The 18,854-nt window shown below is 44.2% G+C and overlaps 1 protein-coding gene across 3 annotated transcripts in view; it reads right to left on the bottom strand.

Moving 5' to 3' along the window:
* Positions 1–13,654: 13,654 nt before the first annotated feature.
* The window catches only part of LOC132647999 (protein S100-A13-like), a 46,499-nt gene continuing 41,299 nt past the window's right edge, over positions 13,655–18,854 (bottom strand). The window contains exon 3 of one of the 3 annotated variants that reach the window (XM_060367885.1): positions 13,655–13,881. In XM_060367885.1, the coding sequence (XP_060223868.1) occupies positions 13,738–13,881 (144 nt within the window). In that variant the 3' untranslated portion in view covers positions 13,655–13,737. The remainder of the gene's footprint in view (positions 13,882–18,854) is intronic. The other 2 variants (XM_060367883.1, XR_009586342.1) reach the window with 2 other exon arrangements.

Genomic DNA, 18,854 nt, shown 5'->3' with positions numbered 1-18,854 from the left:
TACCGATATCCTGTTAATACCAGACTCTACAGATTCATCAGTGACGCTATCCACAGCATAAAATGGAGTCATGAAGAGCACAGCTGTATATAGCTTTATCCTAGCACTACCGAAGGAAAAAGACAGGAGGAGCAGGAATTCAGAGCCAGCCTGGACTATGTGAGACCTTGTTTCAAAAAACATTTTTTTTTTAAATAAGTCCCAGCCTGTTGATGCATGCCTTTAATCCCAGCACTTGGGAGGCAGAGCCAACCATTTCTAGAATTTTGAGGACAGCCTTGTATATATAGTGAGACTCTGTCTCAAGAAAAGAAAGAAAGAAAGAAAGAAAGAAAGAAAGAAAGAAAGAAAGAAAGAGAAAGAAAGAAAAAAAAGAAATGAAGAAAGAAAGTAGGAAAAAGAGATGTTTGTTTGTTTTTTTGGCTTTTTGTTTGTTTGGCTGGTTGGGTTTATTTTTTTTTTTTTGTTTCTTTGTTTGTTTTTTTGTTCTTCAAGACAGGGTTTCTCTGTGTAGACTTGGCTGTCCTGTACTCACTTTGTAGAAAAGGCTGGCCTCAAACTCTTCTGCATGCCTCTGCCTCCCAGAGTGCTGGGATTGCAGGCATGCACCACTGCAACCAGCAAAAAGTTTTGAATTAAAAAATAATTAAACATTGGAGAGATGGCTCCAAGTTTAAGAGCACTGGCTCCTCTTTCAAAGGTCCTGAGTTCAATTCCCAGCAACCACATGGTGGCTCACAAGCTTCTATAATGAGACCTGGTGCCCTCTTCTGGCATTCAGGCAAATTCAGATAGAACAATATATACATCATAAATATAAAAAAGAAAGAAAGAAAGAAAGAAAGAAAGAAAGAAAGAAAGAAAGAAAGAAAGAAAGAAAGAAAGACAAACAGAGAGAAAGAAAGCAAAAACAGGGCTTGGGGTGTGGCTCCTCCCAATTGCCTGAGTTTTACAAGATCATAGGTGGTTAATCCTCAACACTGTAAAAATTGATTTGATTGATGAAACTTAACAGCTGTGACAGTTACCTAGGGTAATACAGGTGAGATATTTAGCACATTTGTTATCATTACCAGCCACAGGACACATTCCAGGAGTTACAGGAGCAAACTGGGAACTGGAGACATGGAGCTGAGCCCCAGAAGCCTCTCTTGCTTCCAAGCTCTGTATTCTTCACGCATCAACTGTGTATTTATTGAGCACCTACTTACTGAAAGATCTATTGCTGTGCCATACATTCTCAAGGACATGTTCTGTCCTCAACACCAGAGGGACAAAAAAAAAAAAATGCCAGAGTGCTAGAATGCTATATATATCTGAAGATGAACCACATTCCTTGTCTTCAAAATGTCCATAATGTTCATGTTTTCACCGCAGGTAAAGGCAGAGCTTTCTCATCCCTGGATCTCAAGAAAAGAAATCAGGGTAGTGTATGAAAATTAAGGATCTGTGTTTCAAGGAGGAAACTTTATTTGCATGGAGGGGAGTTCTGCCTGCCCCAGCCCAGCAGACCCTGCTGACCCCCATCCCAACAAGCAGGCTTAACTTCTTCAGGAACTCCAGGACCTTCTCCTCCCACATTGCCTTTGCCAATTCCCCAGTCACTCTCCAGTACTCATTGAACTTCAGGTCTCAGTCCTGGTTCACATCCAAGCTCTTCATCTTCTCATCTAGAGAGCCCACATCCTAAGAGGTTAAAAGGGAAGGATTAGAACTATGGCTCTTGAGGCAGGGAGAGAGGAAAGAACTGTCAGGGACCTTCTCTCAGAAGCGCCGACACCGGCCCCTGGTCTGAAGGATGAGGCTATGGTCCCACTGCCTGGAAGTCCCATATCCAAGGGACAGCAGCATACACTGTGGCTGAGGGTGAACTACCGTCCTCCTTCACAAGGCACTACGGTCCCTGCTGCTCAGCTGCAGCATCCTAACCTCTTCTCAATTTAGTCATCAGCCGGCAGGTCAGGAGAACAGCAAAAGTACCAGGTTATCAGGTTCTCTAGGCCGCTCTTGACAGAGTGTCTCATGGCTGTGAAACCAATGGATTCTGGAAGCCTGCCTCCATGATGAAAGGACTTGTTGCCAGATAAACAATTACAACATAAACATCGTTGCTGAACAGTTGGTGGGTGTCAGATGGAAGGACACCTCACAGGCACCTGATCTCAACACTGGGGGATCTGTGGGGAGGCTGTTTTGTTTCTTAGATGTGCTCATTTTATTTCATATGTATGAGCATATTGCCAACATGTGGTATGTACATGCACCACATACATGCCTGGTGCCCAGAGATCAGAGAGCACGGTATCTGGACAGGATTTAGAGGTGGTTGTGAGCAGCCATATAGGTGCTGAACCTGGATCCTTTGCAAGAGCACTGTGCATAATCACTAAGCCATCTCCAGCCCCCATTTGCCTCAACATTTGGACAAAGGCAAATCCTGCCAAACAGATCTCTGGGTGACATGAAGCAAATTCTTAGAAGGGTTTTTTTTTAGCAGAGTCATAAGCTCATTCATTGGAGAATATTTCCTCAACCAGCAGAAGGGAAGAGTGGCAGGACAACCAACCACTCTGAGGTCCTTCATTCTAGGCATTGTGATATTACATTATGGTTTATATCATTTGATCCTCAAGATCCACTAGATGACAGTGGCCCAAGGACCTTGTCCAACACTATACTTTCAGTGTCAAGTATGCAGCTGAAGGTTGCTCACCAAGACATGAAAAGACAGAGTAGGTCTTCAGTAAATAGAGGCTGAATAATAGACCAACAATCCAACAGGAAAGGCATAACAATTCAGCCTCACAGTGGAGAAGCTTAAACCTCGGGAGACCCGGGACTGATGCTAACTACAGACGACCAGAACAGCTAGAACCTGTACTGGAGTCTAGGATTCTTTTTCTCTTTTGATTATTTTATTTTATCCTATGTGTATGACTATTTTGCACCATGTATGGGCCTGGTGCCTGTGGAGGCCAAAAGAGGGTGAAGATTAACCTCAACCTGGCATATAGACAGTGATGAGCCTTCATGGAGCAACAGAACTAAATCCTGGTCTTCTGGAAGGACAACTGGTGCTCTTAACCATTCAGACAAGGTTCTCTAAACCAGGGCTTCCATTCATAGCTACTGCTCTGTATCTTTCTCCTCTTCTGGAAGGGCAGCTGATGCTCTTAACCATAAATGGAAACCAGGGCTTCCATTTTTAGCTACTGCTCTGTATCTTTCCCCTTGGCCTGCACCCTGCACCCACCACAAACAAACAAACAAACAAACAAACAAAACTGTTAGAAATGAGCTTGGCCTGGAAGTGCAGAACAGACATTTTAACTACCTAAGAGACTGAGGCTGGAGGATGCACCTCAAGGCCTACAGGGATATTTAATGAAAGTCTGTTTCAAAATTTTTAAAAAGTCTAAGGATATGATTCAGCCCTGGACAGCCTAACACAAATGAGGCACTGGCTTCAATCTATAATAGCATACACACAAAACTGTAATTAATACGTAAACTTGGTATAGTGTGGGCTTTCCTTTTCTGTGTGGAAGAGGAGAAGGAAAGGGAGAGACCGGAAGAAGAGAAGGGAGGGGGCTCCCTTGAGATATAAAGTAAAAACTGAAATTTAAAACATTTTAAAAATATATAATTAATTGATTGATTTTTTAAAATCCAAGTTCTTCTTGCAAAAGTAAATGTGTGAAACTGGCCAGTAAAATTCTGAAAAATAAGAATTTAAGTAAATCCAAATGGGTTGTAATCTTATAATCACAGCATTTAGGAGGCTGAAGGAGGAAGATAGCTGTGAGTTGGAGGTCAGCCTGATTTTCACTGTGAAAACGCACAGTAATGGACAGCAGGGAAGTGTGTAAAAAAAATATTTTAAGGGCTGATGAGATGGGAAATAGATGGTTCATAAGTCCAGGCCGATGAGGGCTGCATAGAGAGATCCTGTTTAAAAGACAGAGACAGAGAGAAAGAAAAAGATATAAGTGTGGTGCACCATGTCTGCCTGTGCTCCCAACACTTGGGAGGAAAATGCAGGAAGATCTCAAGTTCAAAGCCAGCCTGGGACAAACGGAGAAGCGCTGTCTCAAAAATTGAAACAAAAAAGCAAAAAGGAGCTGGAGGGATGACTCAGCAGTTTAAGAGCACTGGCTGCTCTTCCAGAGGACCCAGATTCAGTCCCCAGCACCCACATGGCAGGTCACAACTGTCTGTAACTCTTGTTCCAGGGACCTGATGTCTATTTCTTCTGTCCCAGACCAGCATGACACAGACATGCATGCGGGCAAAACACCCATATATATCAAACAAAATAATAAATATTAAAAATAAATAAGCAAATGCTTTCTGTGCTGGTGGCATTGCCAAGGACATCTTGAACTTTCTCAGACCTGACTGACATTTTGCAACAAGTTGTGGCAAGCGTGAGCCGCTCAAAGGGACACAGTACGAGAAGAGCAAGGATTCTGTGTGCCCAGGGAAAGTGAACCCATGAGAGGCTACAATGGGCAGACTAAGTCTTTTTTACTCAAAAAGAATAAAACTACCATGAAGATTACTCTAAGTTTGAGTATGTGAGCCTATTGCAGGATGCCGGCTCTTAACAGATACAAGCATTTTGAACTGGGGGTAGAAAAGAGAAAGGGCCAAGGGATGGATCCCTAAGCTGATTTTGTTATGAGTTCCAGCACAGGGTAAGCTAATACAGATGATCCAGAAGGAAAACCTGACAGTGTAGAGGAAAAAAGAAATCACTGCAGGAAAAGGTGTTCTAAGGAGGTGAGAGGGGAGGGATGCTGGTCTTAGAAGGATGACATCATCTGTGAGGACAGAAAGGAAGACACAGTAGATGCTGACATGGTAAGTAGACGATTTGGGGATGGGGGACGCACATAAAAACTTCTTGATGGACTATACCCTCAGTGAGTCAATTTCTCAGTGAATGGGAAAGTGATATGGAAAGAGGCATCTGAGGAAGGAAAAATGGTGACCTATTTCACAGTTAAACACAGAACTGCATAGCTTTGCCAAGGGTTCCTTGGAGTTTGTGGTTATAGATTTGGAGTGAAACAAGAAAACCAGCCTGTGCATGTCCCTCTACATAGACTCAGCACTCCGGATGCACATGTGAAAGAATCAGACTAACCGTGTAACCTATGTTTCTTTAATTGTCTTATAACTTACATGTTCAAGTGTTAGGCCCATGTTAATTAAAGCCTCTAGTGCTTTCCCAGAGAACAGAGGAATGTCAAAGTTCCTGACACTGAACATCTGTGAGAGCAGAGATGAGGAGAAGAACAAGCAGAGATCTCTACTAGGTGGAGAGAAAATCACTGGCCAGCACCTGTGACATAAACTTTGTTTGAAAACAGGGCCAAATGGCCCCAATCCTTCTCCTGAATAGCTCCTGACCATTGATCCAAAGCCTGTAGCCCCCTATCCTCAGAACAGACCCGGGAGGAGTTAATCACTCTCCCACATTTAACTGCAGGTATATCTCATATGGCAGGAAATTCCAAACTGACTTGAAGGTCAGATATTCCCCAGCTATTTAAGACAGGGCTGATTGGACCTAAGGGAGCCAAGAACCTGTCGGGAGCCGTGACTCAGCGGCCTGCTTTGATATTTTAATCTCAGCGGAGAGATGGCTTTTAGCAGGTCTTTACTAATGGCAGAGGAGAACTTGCAAGTCCATCTCCTTTTGTTTGTGACAACAGGTGGGATAGCTTGTGAGGGTTACAACTCTTCCTCAGGCTCCTTGTGCAAATTAACCTATTGTTCTGAGATGTTTTACTGGCTAGAGTAACTCCTCAAAGAATAAAGTGGTCAGAAGGCTGGAGGCAGAGGATGAGGCAGCACTTGAGACTTGCTGCTTGCTGCAGCAGTCTGCCTTTTGCAAAAGCTGTCAAGTCTGGACCTTTAAAAAGTTTCCTGTGTGCTGTGTGTTCATTTTATTAATTTTAATCCTCACACCCAACTCAAGAACCGTTCGACTCTGCCCGGCTGGCCCCGGCAAGAACCAACCAATTATTTTAAAAGTTAAATACCTCATCCAATCCTGAATTGCCAAGAATGCAACCACTGAAAATTCCTGCACCTTGTCCTTTAAAAACCCAAAGCCTTTATCTCCCAGGGCCACTCCTTGCTGACCAGCAGGGGTGACCCCATTGCACAATGGTTAAAATAAACCTCTTGCTATTTTGCATCAATGAGCTATGTCTCCTGAATCTATTCACCACTTCTGGAAATTAGGCTCATGCTGGACCTAACAGATGCAGGTGGTAAATCTAGACAGAAATTTGAGGGTAGGCGGTCCCTGCCTGACAACACAGAGACAGAATCAGCAGGTTTGTAAGCAGGATTAGAATGATGTGTCTCAGAAGGCAAACTAAACAAGAAGATCCATGAGGAGATGAAGTTGATGGAAGGAAAGGAAAACAGAGCAGTCAAGAGACTGAAGGTCCTGGGGAAGCCAAGACACTTGTGTCTGAATCCTGACTAACACCCAGGAGGCCAAAACAGGAGACTACAAAGACTTCAAGGCTACCTTAAAGTACATTTTTTGTTTTGTTTTGCTGTGTTTTGTTTTGTTTTGTTTTGTTTTTTTTGTTTGGGGCAAGGTTTCTCTATGTAGTCTTGGGTGTCCTGGTACTCACTCTGCAGAGCAGGCTGGGCTTGAACTCAGCAATCTGTCTGCCTCCAACATGATTAAAGGCATGAATGTGCCACCATACCCAGCAGGACTCAGCTTCAATTCCCCCCACCCATATGACAGTTCAAAACCACCTGTAACTCCAATACACAAGAGCTGATTTCCTCTACTGCTTTCCATGGGCAGGAAGGATACATATGGAGCACACAGACTTGTTCGACGCAAAACACACATACACATAAACTGAAAATAGAAAACAAGATAATCTATAGTCATATTGGGAGTAGTGGCACACACCTGTAATCTCAGCCCTTGTGAAGTAGAATTAGGAGAAGCAGGAGTTTGAGGCCACCTTAAATTCAGGAGACTGTCAAAACAGGAAAGAGAGACAGAGAGAGAGAAAGAAGAAAGAAAGAAGAAACAAAGAGAGGTAGAGAGAAAGAAAGAAAGAAAGAACGAAAGAAAGAAAGAAAGAGAAAGAAAGAATGAAAGAGAAAAAGAAAGAAGAAAGAGAAAGAAAGAATGAAAAAGAAAGAAAGAAAAGAAAAGAAGAGAAGAGAAAAGAAAAGAAAAGAAAAGAAAAGAAAAGAAAAGAAAAGAAAAGAAAAGAAAAGAAAAATAAGAGAAAAAGAAAAGAACAGAAGAAGAGCAAAAGAAAATCCGGGAGCTGTGTGGGGTATCAGAGTCCCAGAATTCGAAAAGCTATGGTAGGATAGGCCAGCCTGGACTACACAGCAGGTTCCAGGTCAGCCAGAACTATATAGTGAGAGCCTGTCTAAAAATTAAAAAAATAAATAAATAAATAAATAAAATTCAGCCAGGCATGCTGGTGCACACATTTAATCTCAACACTTGGGGAGACAGTTCATTTTATGAGTTTGAGGCCAGATTGGTCTACAAAGCCAAGGCTACACAAAGAAACTCTGTCTCGGGGAGAAAAAAAAATATCACACTCTTTTCTGAAGTTTTTCAAAACAGGGATACTCTGTGTATCCCGGGCTGCCCAGAACAGGCTCTATAGACCAGGCTGGCCTCAAATTCAGAGATCTACCTGGCTCTGCTTCCTGAGTGCTAGGATTGAAGGTGTGCACCGCCACACACAGCCATGTTCACACGCTTGGATGGACCTGTGAATCTGCATAAATGAAGTCAAATACACTGTTATCAAACTACGACAGCACACAAGCTCAGAGTCAGTGTTAGACTCCCCACTCACCTCTGTGGAAGGAGCCCCTTCCTGAGGGAGGGCTCACAGGGAGTGGACGGTACTTACAGTTCCTAGGAGAGAAGCCTAGGGTTGGCAAAAACCCAACTGAGCTCAGGGTCAATCGAGCCAGAACCATCTTCTCTGTCCCACACCCTACTTCTGCTAACAGGGTCGGAGGGTGCTCAGTGCAAGAACCTACCCTTCTTCCCCTCCTGCCTGTGGTTGCCAAGGTTCTAGAAAAGGACTCTTGAGATTCCTCAAGCCCCAGCCAGGGCCCTCAGGGTCCAGTGAGGGAGGAAGCCTGCCTACTCATCCCTCTCATTCTGTCCTCCCACCCACAAGGAACATTGCCAGCTCTCCTAAAGCTACTTCATGAATCTCTGCCTGAACCCGCTTACAAGCGAGAACCACGGAGTCGATAAAGAAATAAAGAATGTCTCAGGGCTCTCTGCTGCATCAGGGAGAGGAACTCACCGGAGCAGGGAAATAGGATGCAGTTAGCAGAGCTGGAGCCTCTTGGCTGAAGTTTTATAAAGCTCCAGGGAAGGAGAGAGCCACTCCCAAGTCCAAAGTGTCTAGGATCTGCATCCCCTTATTCAGAGGACTTGGAAGCTGTCACTGGCTGTCTCAAAACAGCCCTGTACGACCAGGACAGAGCCTGCTCAGAAGGGACCAAAGTATCCCATCCCTCCCAAATCTGTGTCAGAGAGGCTGCTTCTGCTAATTGTGAAAATAAAATAAAACAAATACTTGAGGAGGTCAGCTCGGGAAGTCCCGTCTGAGAAACCAGACCCAGCAAAAGACGCAACAGTCCAAGGACACTCAGAAAGCCGAAGATGAGAGCCCCATACTGGAACCCTGATTGAAGTCCCTAGCTGAGTTCCAAGACAGAAGCCCTCATGGAGATGTACTGTTTGAAGAATCATAAAGAAACAGCAAAAAAGCTCATTAAATTAATCCTTCGATCAAGTAAGCTTGGGACTTAAAATACATCTTTTGGCTTAGATGGCCATGTTAGGGTTCTTCCCAGAGATGTCAGGAAGCTGATTCCCATAGGAAACATGGCTTCTCGACTATTTGCATAATTTTATTTTTGCATTACACATTTTTATGCTATACAGATGGTTCTGGAGTTAGTATATATAATAAACTGGACTTGACTGTTTTGTTAATAAGGACAAACTTCAACAAAATCAAAAGAGAACTGTAAAACTTTAATCTGGCTCTGGTATTCAACAGAGCAAAACAGACTTGCTTCAGGAACTATTGAGGGGCACTGTAACAGCCCATGTAAATTCTCCTTTGGTTTTGCTCTTTGGAGATGTTAAGCTTTCAAATGGTTCTGTTTGCTTGACAGCCTTTTACTATGGTTCCTCTAAATGTTTCTCAGACTTGGTAATTTGCACAGGGAGTCACCTGCTAGTCACTTTTGGAGTGTTACTTTGGACTTGGCTTGTGATAGGAGACATGCTCCTATCAGTGACAACTAATATCTGCCTGAAGGCCTTTTGGTGTGTCAAAGCTGAGATGATCTGCACAAGATCATACCACAGTGTCCACCCTAGCAGAGGTTGGTAGTCAAGGATGAGTAAGTTTTCTAAGGGGTGTATGAAAATTCATGTGCAAATATTGACCCAAATATGGGGACCCAAATATGAATAAAAAATATATACCTTTCGAGAGAAACAACCTAACACAGGCACAATCTTCTGCTCCATAACTCTTGAGTTATGGCATAATTTAAAAATATAAAAAAGGGGGACATGTTGGGAGCCTTGACTCAGTGGCCTGCTTTGATATTTAAATCTCGGTGGAGAGATGGCTTTGAGGAGGCCTTTACTAATGGCATAGGAGAACTTGCAAGTCCATCTCCTTTTGTTTGTGACAACAGGTGGGATAGCTTGTGAGGGTTACACCTCTTCCTCATACTCCTTCTGCAAATTAACCTATTGTTCTGAGATGTTTTACTGCCTAAAAGTAACTCCTCAAAAAATAAAGTGGTCAGAAGGCTGGAGGCAGAGGAGGCAGGCAGAGACTTGAGGCTTGCTGCTGGCACAGCTTGCTGCAGCAGTCTGCTTTTTGCTGTAGCTGTCGAGTCTGGACCGTTAAAAAGTTTCCTGTGTGCTGTGTGTTTATTTTATTAATTTTAATCCTCACACCCAACTCAACAACCGTTCGACTCTGCCCGGCTGACTCCAGCACACATGGGAGAAATGAAAGAGTCCAGGACAGACAACAGAATCTCAATTACAAAAATCCTTTCTATCTGACTCTCGAGTCTGAGGGTCTGTCTCAGGGATATCTCTGTAGTGGTCTCTCCCAGTGCTGCAGGGTTTTTTTTTTAGAGTTCTCTGAGTGTGGTAATATCCCCTGTGGGGCCTCTACTCCAATGGTCCTTTCTTTCTGCCACTCCCTTTCTTAGGGTCAGGAGACTGCTTGTCTCCAATGGCTGTTTATGTCGCGTCCCCGTCCTCCCACATACTGGCTACTGTTCATAGGAGAGAAGCCTAGGGCTGGCAAAAACTCAACTTTGCTCAGGGTAAATCGAACAGACCCATCATCAATCGCACACCCTACTTATGCTAATGGGGTCTGGGGATGCTCAGTGCAAGAACCTACCCATCTTCCCCACTCCTGCCTGTGGTTGACAAGGTTCTAGAAAAGGACTCTTCAGATTCCTCAAACCCCAGCCAGGACCCTCCGGGGTCCACTAAAGGAGGAAGCCTGCCTACTCATCCCTCTCATTCTGTCCTCCCACCCACAAGAACCACTGCCAGCTCTCCTAAAGCTACTTCCTGAATCTCTGCCTGTACTCGCTTACAAGGGAGAACTCCGAAGTCGAGAAAGAAGGTCCCCGGGCTCTCTGCTGCATCAAGGAGAGGAACTCACCAGAGCAGGGAAATAGGATGTAGCTAGCAGAACTGGAGCCTCTGGGCTGAAGTTTTATAAAGCTCCGGGGAAGGAGAGAGCCACTCCGAATTCCAAAGTGTGGAGGTTCTGCATCCGCGTATTCAGAGGACATGGAACAAAACAGCCCTACTGTCACTGGCTGTCTCAAAACAGATCTGTGGGACCTGGACAGAGCCTGCTCAGGAAGGATCATAGAGTCCCATCCCTTCCAAATCTGTGTCAGAGGGGCTGCTTCTGGTATTAGTAAAAATAAAATAAAACAAATACTTGAGGAGGTCAGCTCGGGAAGTCCCATCTGAGAAACCAGACCCAGCTACATTCCAAGGATACTCAGAAAGCCCAGGATTAGAAACCCATAGTGGAAACTTAATTGAAGTCCCTAGCTGAGTTCCAAGGCAGAAGCCCTCATGGAGATGTACTATTTGAAGAATCATAACGAAACAGCAAAAAAACTCATCAAATTAATCCTGCAACCATGTAAGTGTGGGACTTAAAATAAGTCTTTTGGCTTAGATGGCCATGTTAGGGTTCTTCCTAGAGACTTCCAGGAAGCTGATTCCCGTAGGAAACCTGTCTTCTCGTCTGTTTGCATAATTTTATGTTTCCATAACACATTTTTATGCTATACAGATGGTTCTGGAGTTAGTATAGCAGTCATGGGAAGCATAGCTCCAGAGAAGCCAAAATGAAATGCTGAGGAGGGGAGCCAGGAAGGGTGGCTTGGACATGGAAACAGAACTGCTAAAATTTGAGGGCCTGGGCTGGAGAGATGGCTCAGTGGTTAAGAGCTCTGTCTGCTCTTCCAGAACTCCTGAGTTCAATTCCCAGCAACCACATGGTGGCTCATTACCATCTATACCCTCTACTCTCCTCTTCTGGCCTACAGATAGACATGCACATAGAGGATTGAAAAAAATAAAAACTTAAAAAAAAAAAAAGATGAGGGCCAGCCTGAGCTAGTTCCAGCACAGCTATTGCTGTAGAATGTGAGGCTGTTATAAATAAGTAAATACCAGGCCCAGAAAGATGGACATCCAGATTAAGGACCTGGACTTAATACTTTGTGACTAAAGAGCAAGGGTCACTTAGCAGTTTGGCTCCCCTCCACACCAACTCTTGCCACCCCACCCCCTCCCATCACTGCCACTCCTCCATCAGCTCACCAAAGGTACCAGACTTCTCCCTGGGGTGGGCATCAGAGACTTACTACCCACAGCAAAGCTTGACTATGACAGTTACAGAAGGTAAATATAGAGCTAGAAGCCTGCCTGATCCTGTGTCTACCCATAGCCCACCCCCAACCCTAAGTCTCTGCCCAGGCAGCCAGGAGCCAGTCACTGCATGTGTCTTTTGAAGACTTCTGAAGACAGCCCAGTTCCTGTTACTTCATCTCCATGACCATCCCTGACTCCCTCTGGCTGGGAAGTGATGGAGGGATCCAAAATGCTGGGAAGGACTTAGGTGTGAGAGGGTTTCTCCGACATCACAAAATCTCAATGAAAGATAACATTGAGTAGGGTCCCATCTTGTAGTTGTCTGAGCTGGGAAACCAAAGGCAGGCCTGAGGATTCCCTTCTCTGAGGACCCCAGAGCTCCTGAAACTGATTGACACTTCACTTCCCTTATGTGGGGGTGGGTAGGTGTACTGCTGAAATGGGCTCTGAGCTGGAGACTGCCATGGAGACCCTCATCAATGTCTTCCATGCCCATTCGGGAAAGGAAGGGAACAAATATAAGCTGAGCAAGAAGGAGTTGAAAGACCTGCTACAAACTGAATTCTCCAGCTTCCTGGATGTAAGCAGAGTGTTGAGGTAGAGGGTGAAGGAAGGCGGTGGGCACCCCTGCCAGGTCCCTGCCTCAGCCCTAAGCTCAGCCCATCCTCCTCTTCCACTCTGAACTAGGTGTACCAGGCTCCCCTTACTTTTCCCTGGAAAAGCCAAAATGCCCTAGTGTACCGACCGCCTGTTAATACCAGACTCTACAGATTCATCAGTGACACTATCCACAGCATAAAATGGAGTCATGAAGAACACAGGGGCATATAACTTTATCCTAGCACTACAGAAGGAAATGCAGGAGGAGCAGGAATTCAGAGCCAGCCTGGACTACATGAGACCTTGTTTCACACAACATTTTTTTTTTTAATAAGACCCAGCCTGTTGATGGATGCATTTAATCCCAGCACTTGGGAGGCAGAGCCAACCATTTGTAGAATTTTGAGGCCAGCCTGGTGTATATAGTGAGACTCTGTCTCAAGGAAAGAAAGAAAGAAAGAAAGAAAGAAAGAAAGAAAGAAAGAAAGAAAGAAAGAAAGAAAGAAAGAGAAAGAAAAAAGCAAAAATAGGGCTTGGTTTCTGGCTCCTCCCAATTGCCTGACTTTTACAAGATCATAGGCTAATCCTCAACACTGTAAAAATTATTTTGATTGATAACCCTTAACAGCTGTGACACTTAGCTAGGGTAATACAGGTGAGATATTTTGCACATTTGTTATCATTACCAGCCAAAGGACACATTCCAGGAGTTAGAGGAGGAAACCGGGAACTGGAGACAAGGAGCTGAGCCCCAGAAGACTCTCTTACTTCCAAGCTCTGTATGGTTCACGCATCAACTGTGTATTTATTGAGCACCTACTTAGTGAAAGATCTATTGCTGTGACACACATTCTCAAGGACATGTTCTGTCCTCAACACCAGAAGGACAAAAAAAAATGCCATTGTGCTAGAATGCTATAGATATCTGAAGATGAACCACATTCCTTGTCTTCAAAATGTCCATAGTGTTCATGTTCTCACCTCAGGTAAAGGCAGAGCTTTCTCATCCCTGGATCTCAAGAAAAAAAATCAGGATAGTGTATAAAAATTAAGCATCTGTGTTTCAAGAACAAAGCTTTATTTGGAGGGAGGGGAGTTCTGGCTGGCCCAGCCCAGCAGACCCTGCTGACCCCCATCCCAACAAGCAGGCTTTACTTCTTCCGGACCTCCAGGACCTTCTCCGCCCAAATTGGCTTGGCCAATTCCCCGATCAGTCTCCAGTACTCATTGAAATTTAGCACCGAGTCCTGGTTCACATCCAAGCTCTTCATCTTCTCATCTAGAGAGCCCACATCCTAAGAAGTTAAAAGTGAAGAATTAGAACTAGGGCTCTTGAGGCAGGAAGAGAGGAGGGAACCGTCAGGGACCTTCCCTCAGGAGCGCCAACACTTGCCCCTGGTCTGAAAGAAGAGGCTGTGGTCCCACTGCCTGGAAGTCCCATATCCAAGGGACAGCAGCATACACTGTGGCTGAGGGTGAACTACCATCCTCCTTCACAAGGCACTACGGTCCCTGCTGCTCAGCTGCAGCATCCTAACCTCTTCTCAATTTAGTCACCAGCCGGCAGGTCAGGAGAACAGCAAAACTACCAGGTTATCTGGTTCTCTAGGCCGCTCTTGACAGAGTGTCTCATGGCTATGAAACCAATGGATTCTGGAAGCCTGCCTCCATGATGGAAGGATTTGTTGCGAGATAAACAATTACAACATAAACATCGTTGCTGAACAGTTGGTGGGTGTCAGAGGAAAGGATACCTCACAGGCACCTGACTCTCAACACTGGGGGATCTGTGGGGCGGCTGTTTTGTTTCTTAGATGTGCTCATTTTATTTCATATGTATGAGCATATTGCCAACATGTGGTATGTACATGCACCACATACATGCCTGGTGCCCAGAGATCAGAGAGGACGGTATCTGGACAGGACTTAGAGGTGGTTGTGAGCTGCCATACAGGTGCTGGCAACTGAACCTGGATCCTTTGCAAGAGCACTGTGCATAATCACTAAGCCATCTCTCCAGCCCACATTTGACTCAACATTTGGACAAAGGCAAATCCTGCCAAACAGATCTCTGGGTGACATGAAGCAAATTCTTAGAAGGGTTTTCTTAGCAGAGTCATAAGCTCAGTCATTGGACAGTACTTCCTCAACCAGCAGAAGGGAAGAGTGGCAGGGCAACCAACCACTCTTAGGTCCTTGATTCCAGGCATTGTGATATTACATTATGTTTTATATCATTTGATCCTCAAGATCCACGAGATGACAGTGGCTCAAGGACCTTGTCCAACACTATACTTTCAGTGTCCAGTACCCAGCTGAAGTTTGTTCACCAAGACACGAAAAGACAGTAGGTCTTCAGTAAATAGAGGCTGAACAATAGACCAACAATCCAACAGGAAAAGCATAACAAGTCTGCCTCACAGTTGAGATTTAAACCTCAGGAGACCAGGGACTGGTGCCAAGCACAGACGACTAGAACAGCTAGAACCTGTATTGGAGTCTAGGATTCTTTTTCTCTTTTGATTATTTTATTTTATCCTATGTGTATGGCTATTTTGCACCATGTTTGTGCCTGGTGCCTGTGGAGGACAAAAGAGAGTGAAGATTCCCTCAACCTGGCATATAGACAGTGATGAGCCATCATGGAGCAACAGAATTAAATCCTGGTCTTCTGGAAGGGCAGCTGGTGCTCTTAATCATTCAGACAAGGTTCTCTAAATCGGGGCTTCCATTCTCGGCTACTGCTCTGTATCTTTCTCCTCTGTCTGCACCCTGCACCCTCCACAAACAAACAAACAAACAAACAAAATCATTAGAAATGAGCTTGGCCTGGTAGTGCAGAACAGAAATCTTAACTATCTAAGAGACTGAGGCTGGAGGATGCACCTCAAGGCCTACAAGGATATTTAATGAAAGTCTGTTTCAAAATTTTTAAAAAGGCTAAGAATATGATTCAGCCCTGAATAGCCTAACATGAATGAGGCACTGGCTTCAATCTCTACTACCATACACACAAAAGTATAATTAATTTGTAAAAACTTGATATAGTGTGGGCTCCCCTTTTCTGTGTGGAAGGAGAGAAGGGAAGGGAGAGACCAGAAGAAAAGGAGGAAGGGGGCACACTTGAGATATATAGTAAATAAAGTGAAATTTAAAACATTTTTTAAAAATGTAATTAAATAATTGATTTTTTGAAATGCAAGTTCTTCTTGCAAAAGTAAATGTGTGAAACTGGCCAGTAAACTCTGAAAAATAAGAATTTAAGTAAATCCAAATGGGTTGTTGAAAGGGTTAGGCTAACTTTGTAACCTATATGTCTTCTAAAGCCTATAGTTTTGAGTTTAAGTCCAGGTTAAGCTAAAGCCTCTTAGTACCTTTCTAGAGAGTGAAGGAATGTGACCCTATCTGTGAGGACAGATATAAAAAAGGGCAAGCAAGCAATGACCTTCACTCAGCAAAAGAAAGACCAGACCCTTGTCCTTGAGATAGCGTTTCTTAGCAACAAACCTAGACTTCTTCTGAGTAGCTTTTGACCTCCAGCCAAGAGCCCACAGCACTAATCTTCAAGGATGAGCTAACCACCCCCACCTTCAATTGCAGCTGCATCCACACTTGGCAGGACTGGCCAAGCTTGAGCACCTAAGACTATCCAATTATCTTACTTTATAGCTTCCTCATCCAATCCTAAATTGCCAAAACTAGAACTTCAAAGCTCCCGCAATTTTTCTTTTAAAAACCTAAAGGCCTTTGTCTCCCAGTGCCACTCTTTGCTGACCAGCGGGGATGACCCCATTATACAATGGTTAATAATACTCTTGCTTTTGTAATGAGTCTTGGTATGGGGGAGTTTCTGGGAAGGGCGCAATCTTAAACTCCTGAGCTGTGAGACCCCAGGTCTTACATTTTTGGTGCACTTGGCCGGGAAAGGGCGTGCCCCTTCCCCAACCCTCATCAGACTGAACTCGGAGGTCGAGCTCGGAACAGGTTAGTCTGTTTCTGTCTTACCAATCTGTTTCTTGTCAGAGATGGCTGCCATGAGGCAGCCTCTCAATTAGATTTCTGTGGTACCAATCTGTTTCAGTTTAGGCACCTATCTGGACACTTTGGTCATCTGATCAGTCATTGCGATTGACAGATGTGTCAGAATATCGCTTGACTGGGAACTGGGGAACGCCCCAGTTTCCGTTTGGGAGGTTGGATCTGAGACGGTCCTCCTCCCCTCTGATTTTCGTAGAGAACGACCGCCACCAGGCACCCGTTTTATCAGAGCACTGTGGTACCACTCACAAGGGTGTCCTTGTTTGATTACTTCCCTGATTCTTTGTTTCTGTTGTTGTTGCCTCTCTGAGTCTTTTGACAGAGAGATGGTCTAGCTCGAGAGCATCTGTAGAAGGGGTTCAAGACCCCTGAGTGGTTCGAGGCCACTCACCTGGAACGGTTTCATTAAGGCAGACAGACATGTCATTAATGCCATGGACATCCTGTAGGACACTCAGCTTGCCCCTTTCTGTGAACAGGGAGGAGCAGAGAGATTCTGCTCCCCCAGCAATTTAAATCCTGTGTTTCTCATGTATGTATGTATTTTTCTGTGTCTGTTTCTTTGTCTGTTTCTTGACTGATGAAAATTCGGACAGAGGATAGTTAAAATTAGAACTAGTTCTCGGCCCGGGAGTGCACATGGCTGCATGGCAGGACACCAAGCAATGTGCTCTCCCTCCCGAGGGAGCCAAGGAGGGAATGCTTTCGGGTGGCTGGGGAGACATGTGGAGCTGGGGCTGGAGCTTGGGCAGGCGGTGCCCAATGCACACCCAGCAGGGCATGGGCTTGATGTGGCCCCTTGTTGTGATGGACAGCCAAAGAGCACGGGGGAGGGGAGAGGCCCAGCCAGGAAGCAGGTTCAGGACCTGCGGGGGAGGTAACCTAGAGTAAAGCTCACAAGGGAGCCAAGGGAGCAGGCAAGGCTCATGGGCTTGCTAGGTGGAAATCCTTAGACATGGCTAGGTGGGGATTGGCACCATAGCTGCTCCAAGACAGGAGCTGCTCTGGCTGCTGAGAGTGAGGAAAAACTCCTCCCCCTTGCCTTCATGCCAGCTAGCAGGGAAGTGAGCAGCAAGAGCTCACCACACCCTCTTGCTCCTCTCTTCCCTCCTCCCACCTAGGGGGCTTGCAACTTACAGATCAAACAGTAATTTAGGAAAAAAACTGCACTTGCTGTAATGTTTAGAATTGCAGCTGAGTCTGTCTGTTTAAATATATGGCCATTATACGATTGTTTTCAACTGGTCTTAAATGGTTGATATGATAAAAAAATAATTGGGTATGTTTTAAGGTTAAATTCAAATTCTTGTTTTTAACACGTATATGTGCCTATGTGTTTATAGGGTCTATAAATGCATATGTTTAAATAACAACAATGTAAATTGCCACATGGTGTGGCTCAGGAAAAGAACAAAGGTTGCAAAATCTCTGAGTCAAAATGATTTTATTTCCTTTTAGGATAAAAAGAAAGTCTTATTCCAAGTTAATATTGGTTCTAAAGATTGGGGTGTTTTCACTGATAAATTTTGGTCTTAAAATCTGGTTTCGACTTTTAAAATTATGGTTATGCTTTGAAAATTCACTCCTAAAGAAGATACTTTGCTTTGATATTGCAGGGACGAGTTTTAAAAATTGTTTAGATGTTTAAGAGGATAAAACATTTACAATTTATCAGATTTTTTAAATAATAACTCTTGGGCAGTCTAACAACGAACTTAAAACAGTTTTCCAACCCTTGGGGAAAAAAAAATTAATGAGAGTTTTCCTCTTGTCTGAAAAGAGTGAGCAAGAGATATTAAAAAAAAATAGCTTGTCTAAAGCAAAAATGTCGGTTAAGCCAGAAAAAGAAAGCTAGGAACCTGAAGGTATATAGGATGTTGCAGAAGGTTAGTAGATGTAGCATAAAAAGCCAGAGAGTTAATATGATTTGAAAAAAAAAAAACTGTATTTGAATATGTTATAATTCATTTAAAAGGCTGGTGATTCTTCATTGCAAAATGTTTTTTTATGCTCTGGAAAAAATTCTGGCTGATAGGTTTGGTATGGCTAAAATACTTCATACAATTTAAAAGTGTTCTGTACTGTTCTGTTATGCAGTTGGTTCTAAAACTTATTTGATCACTATGTTAAAACTTTTGGTTGTGGGGGATTATGGATGCTCCACAGTGTTTGCTGTGTCATCAACAGCACCTAATGCCTATGTTTGGTATTGCCAGTCACAGCCTGTGCT

Source organism: Meriones unguiculatus, chromosome 1 (genome assembly GCF_030254825.1).
Source record: "Meriones unguiculatus strain TT.TT164.6M chromosome 1, Bangor_MerUng_6.1, whole genome shotgun sequence".
Lineage (NCBI taxonomy): Eukaryota > Metazoa > Chordata > Mammalia > Rodentia > Muridae > Meriones > Meriones unguiculatus.
The sequence above is the reverse complement of the archived record's forward strand: the minus strand, read 5'-3'. Positions and strand labels throughout refer to the sequence as shown.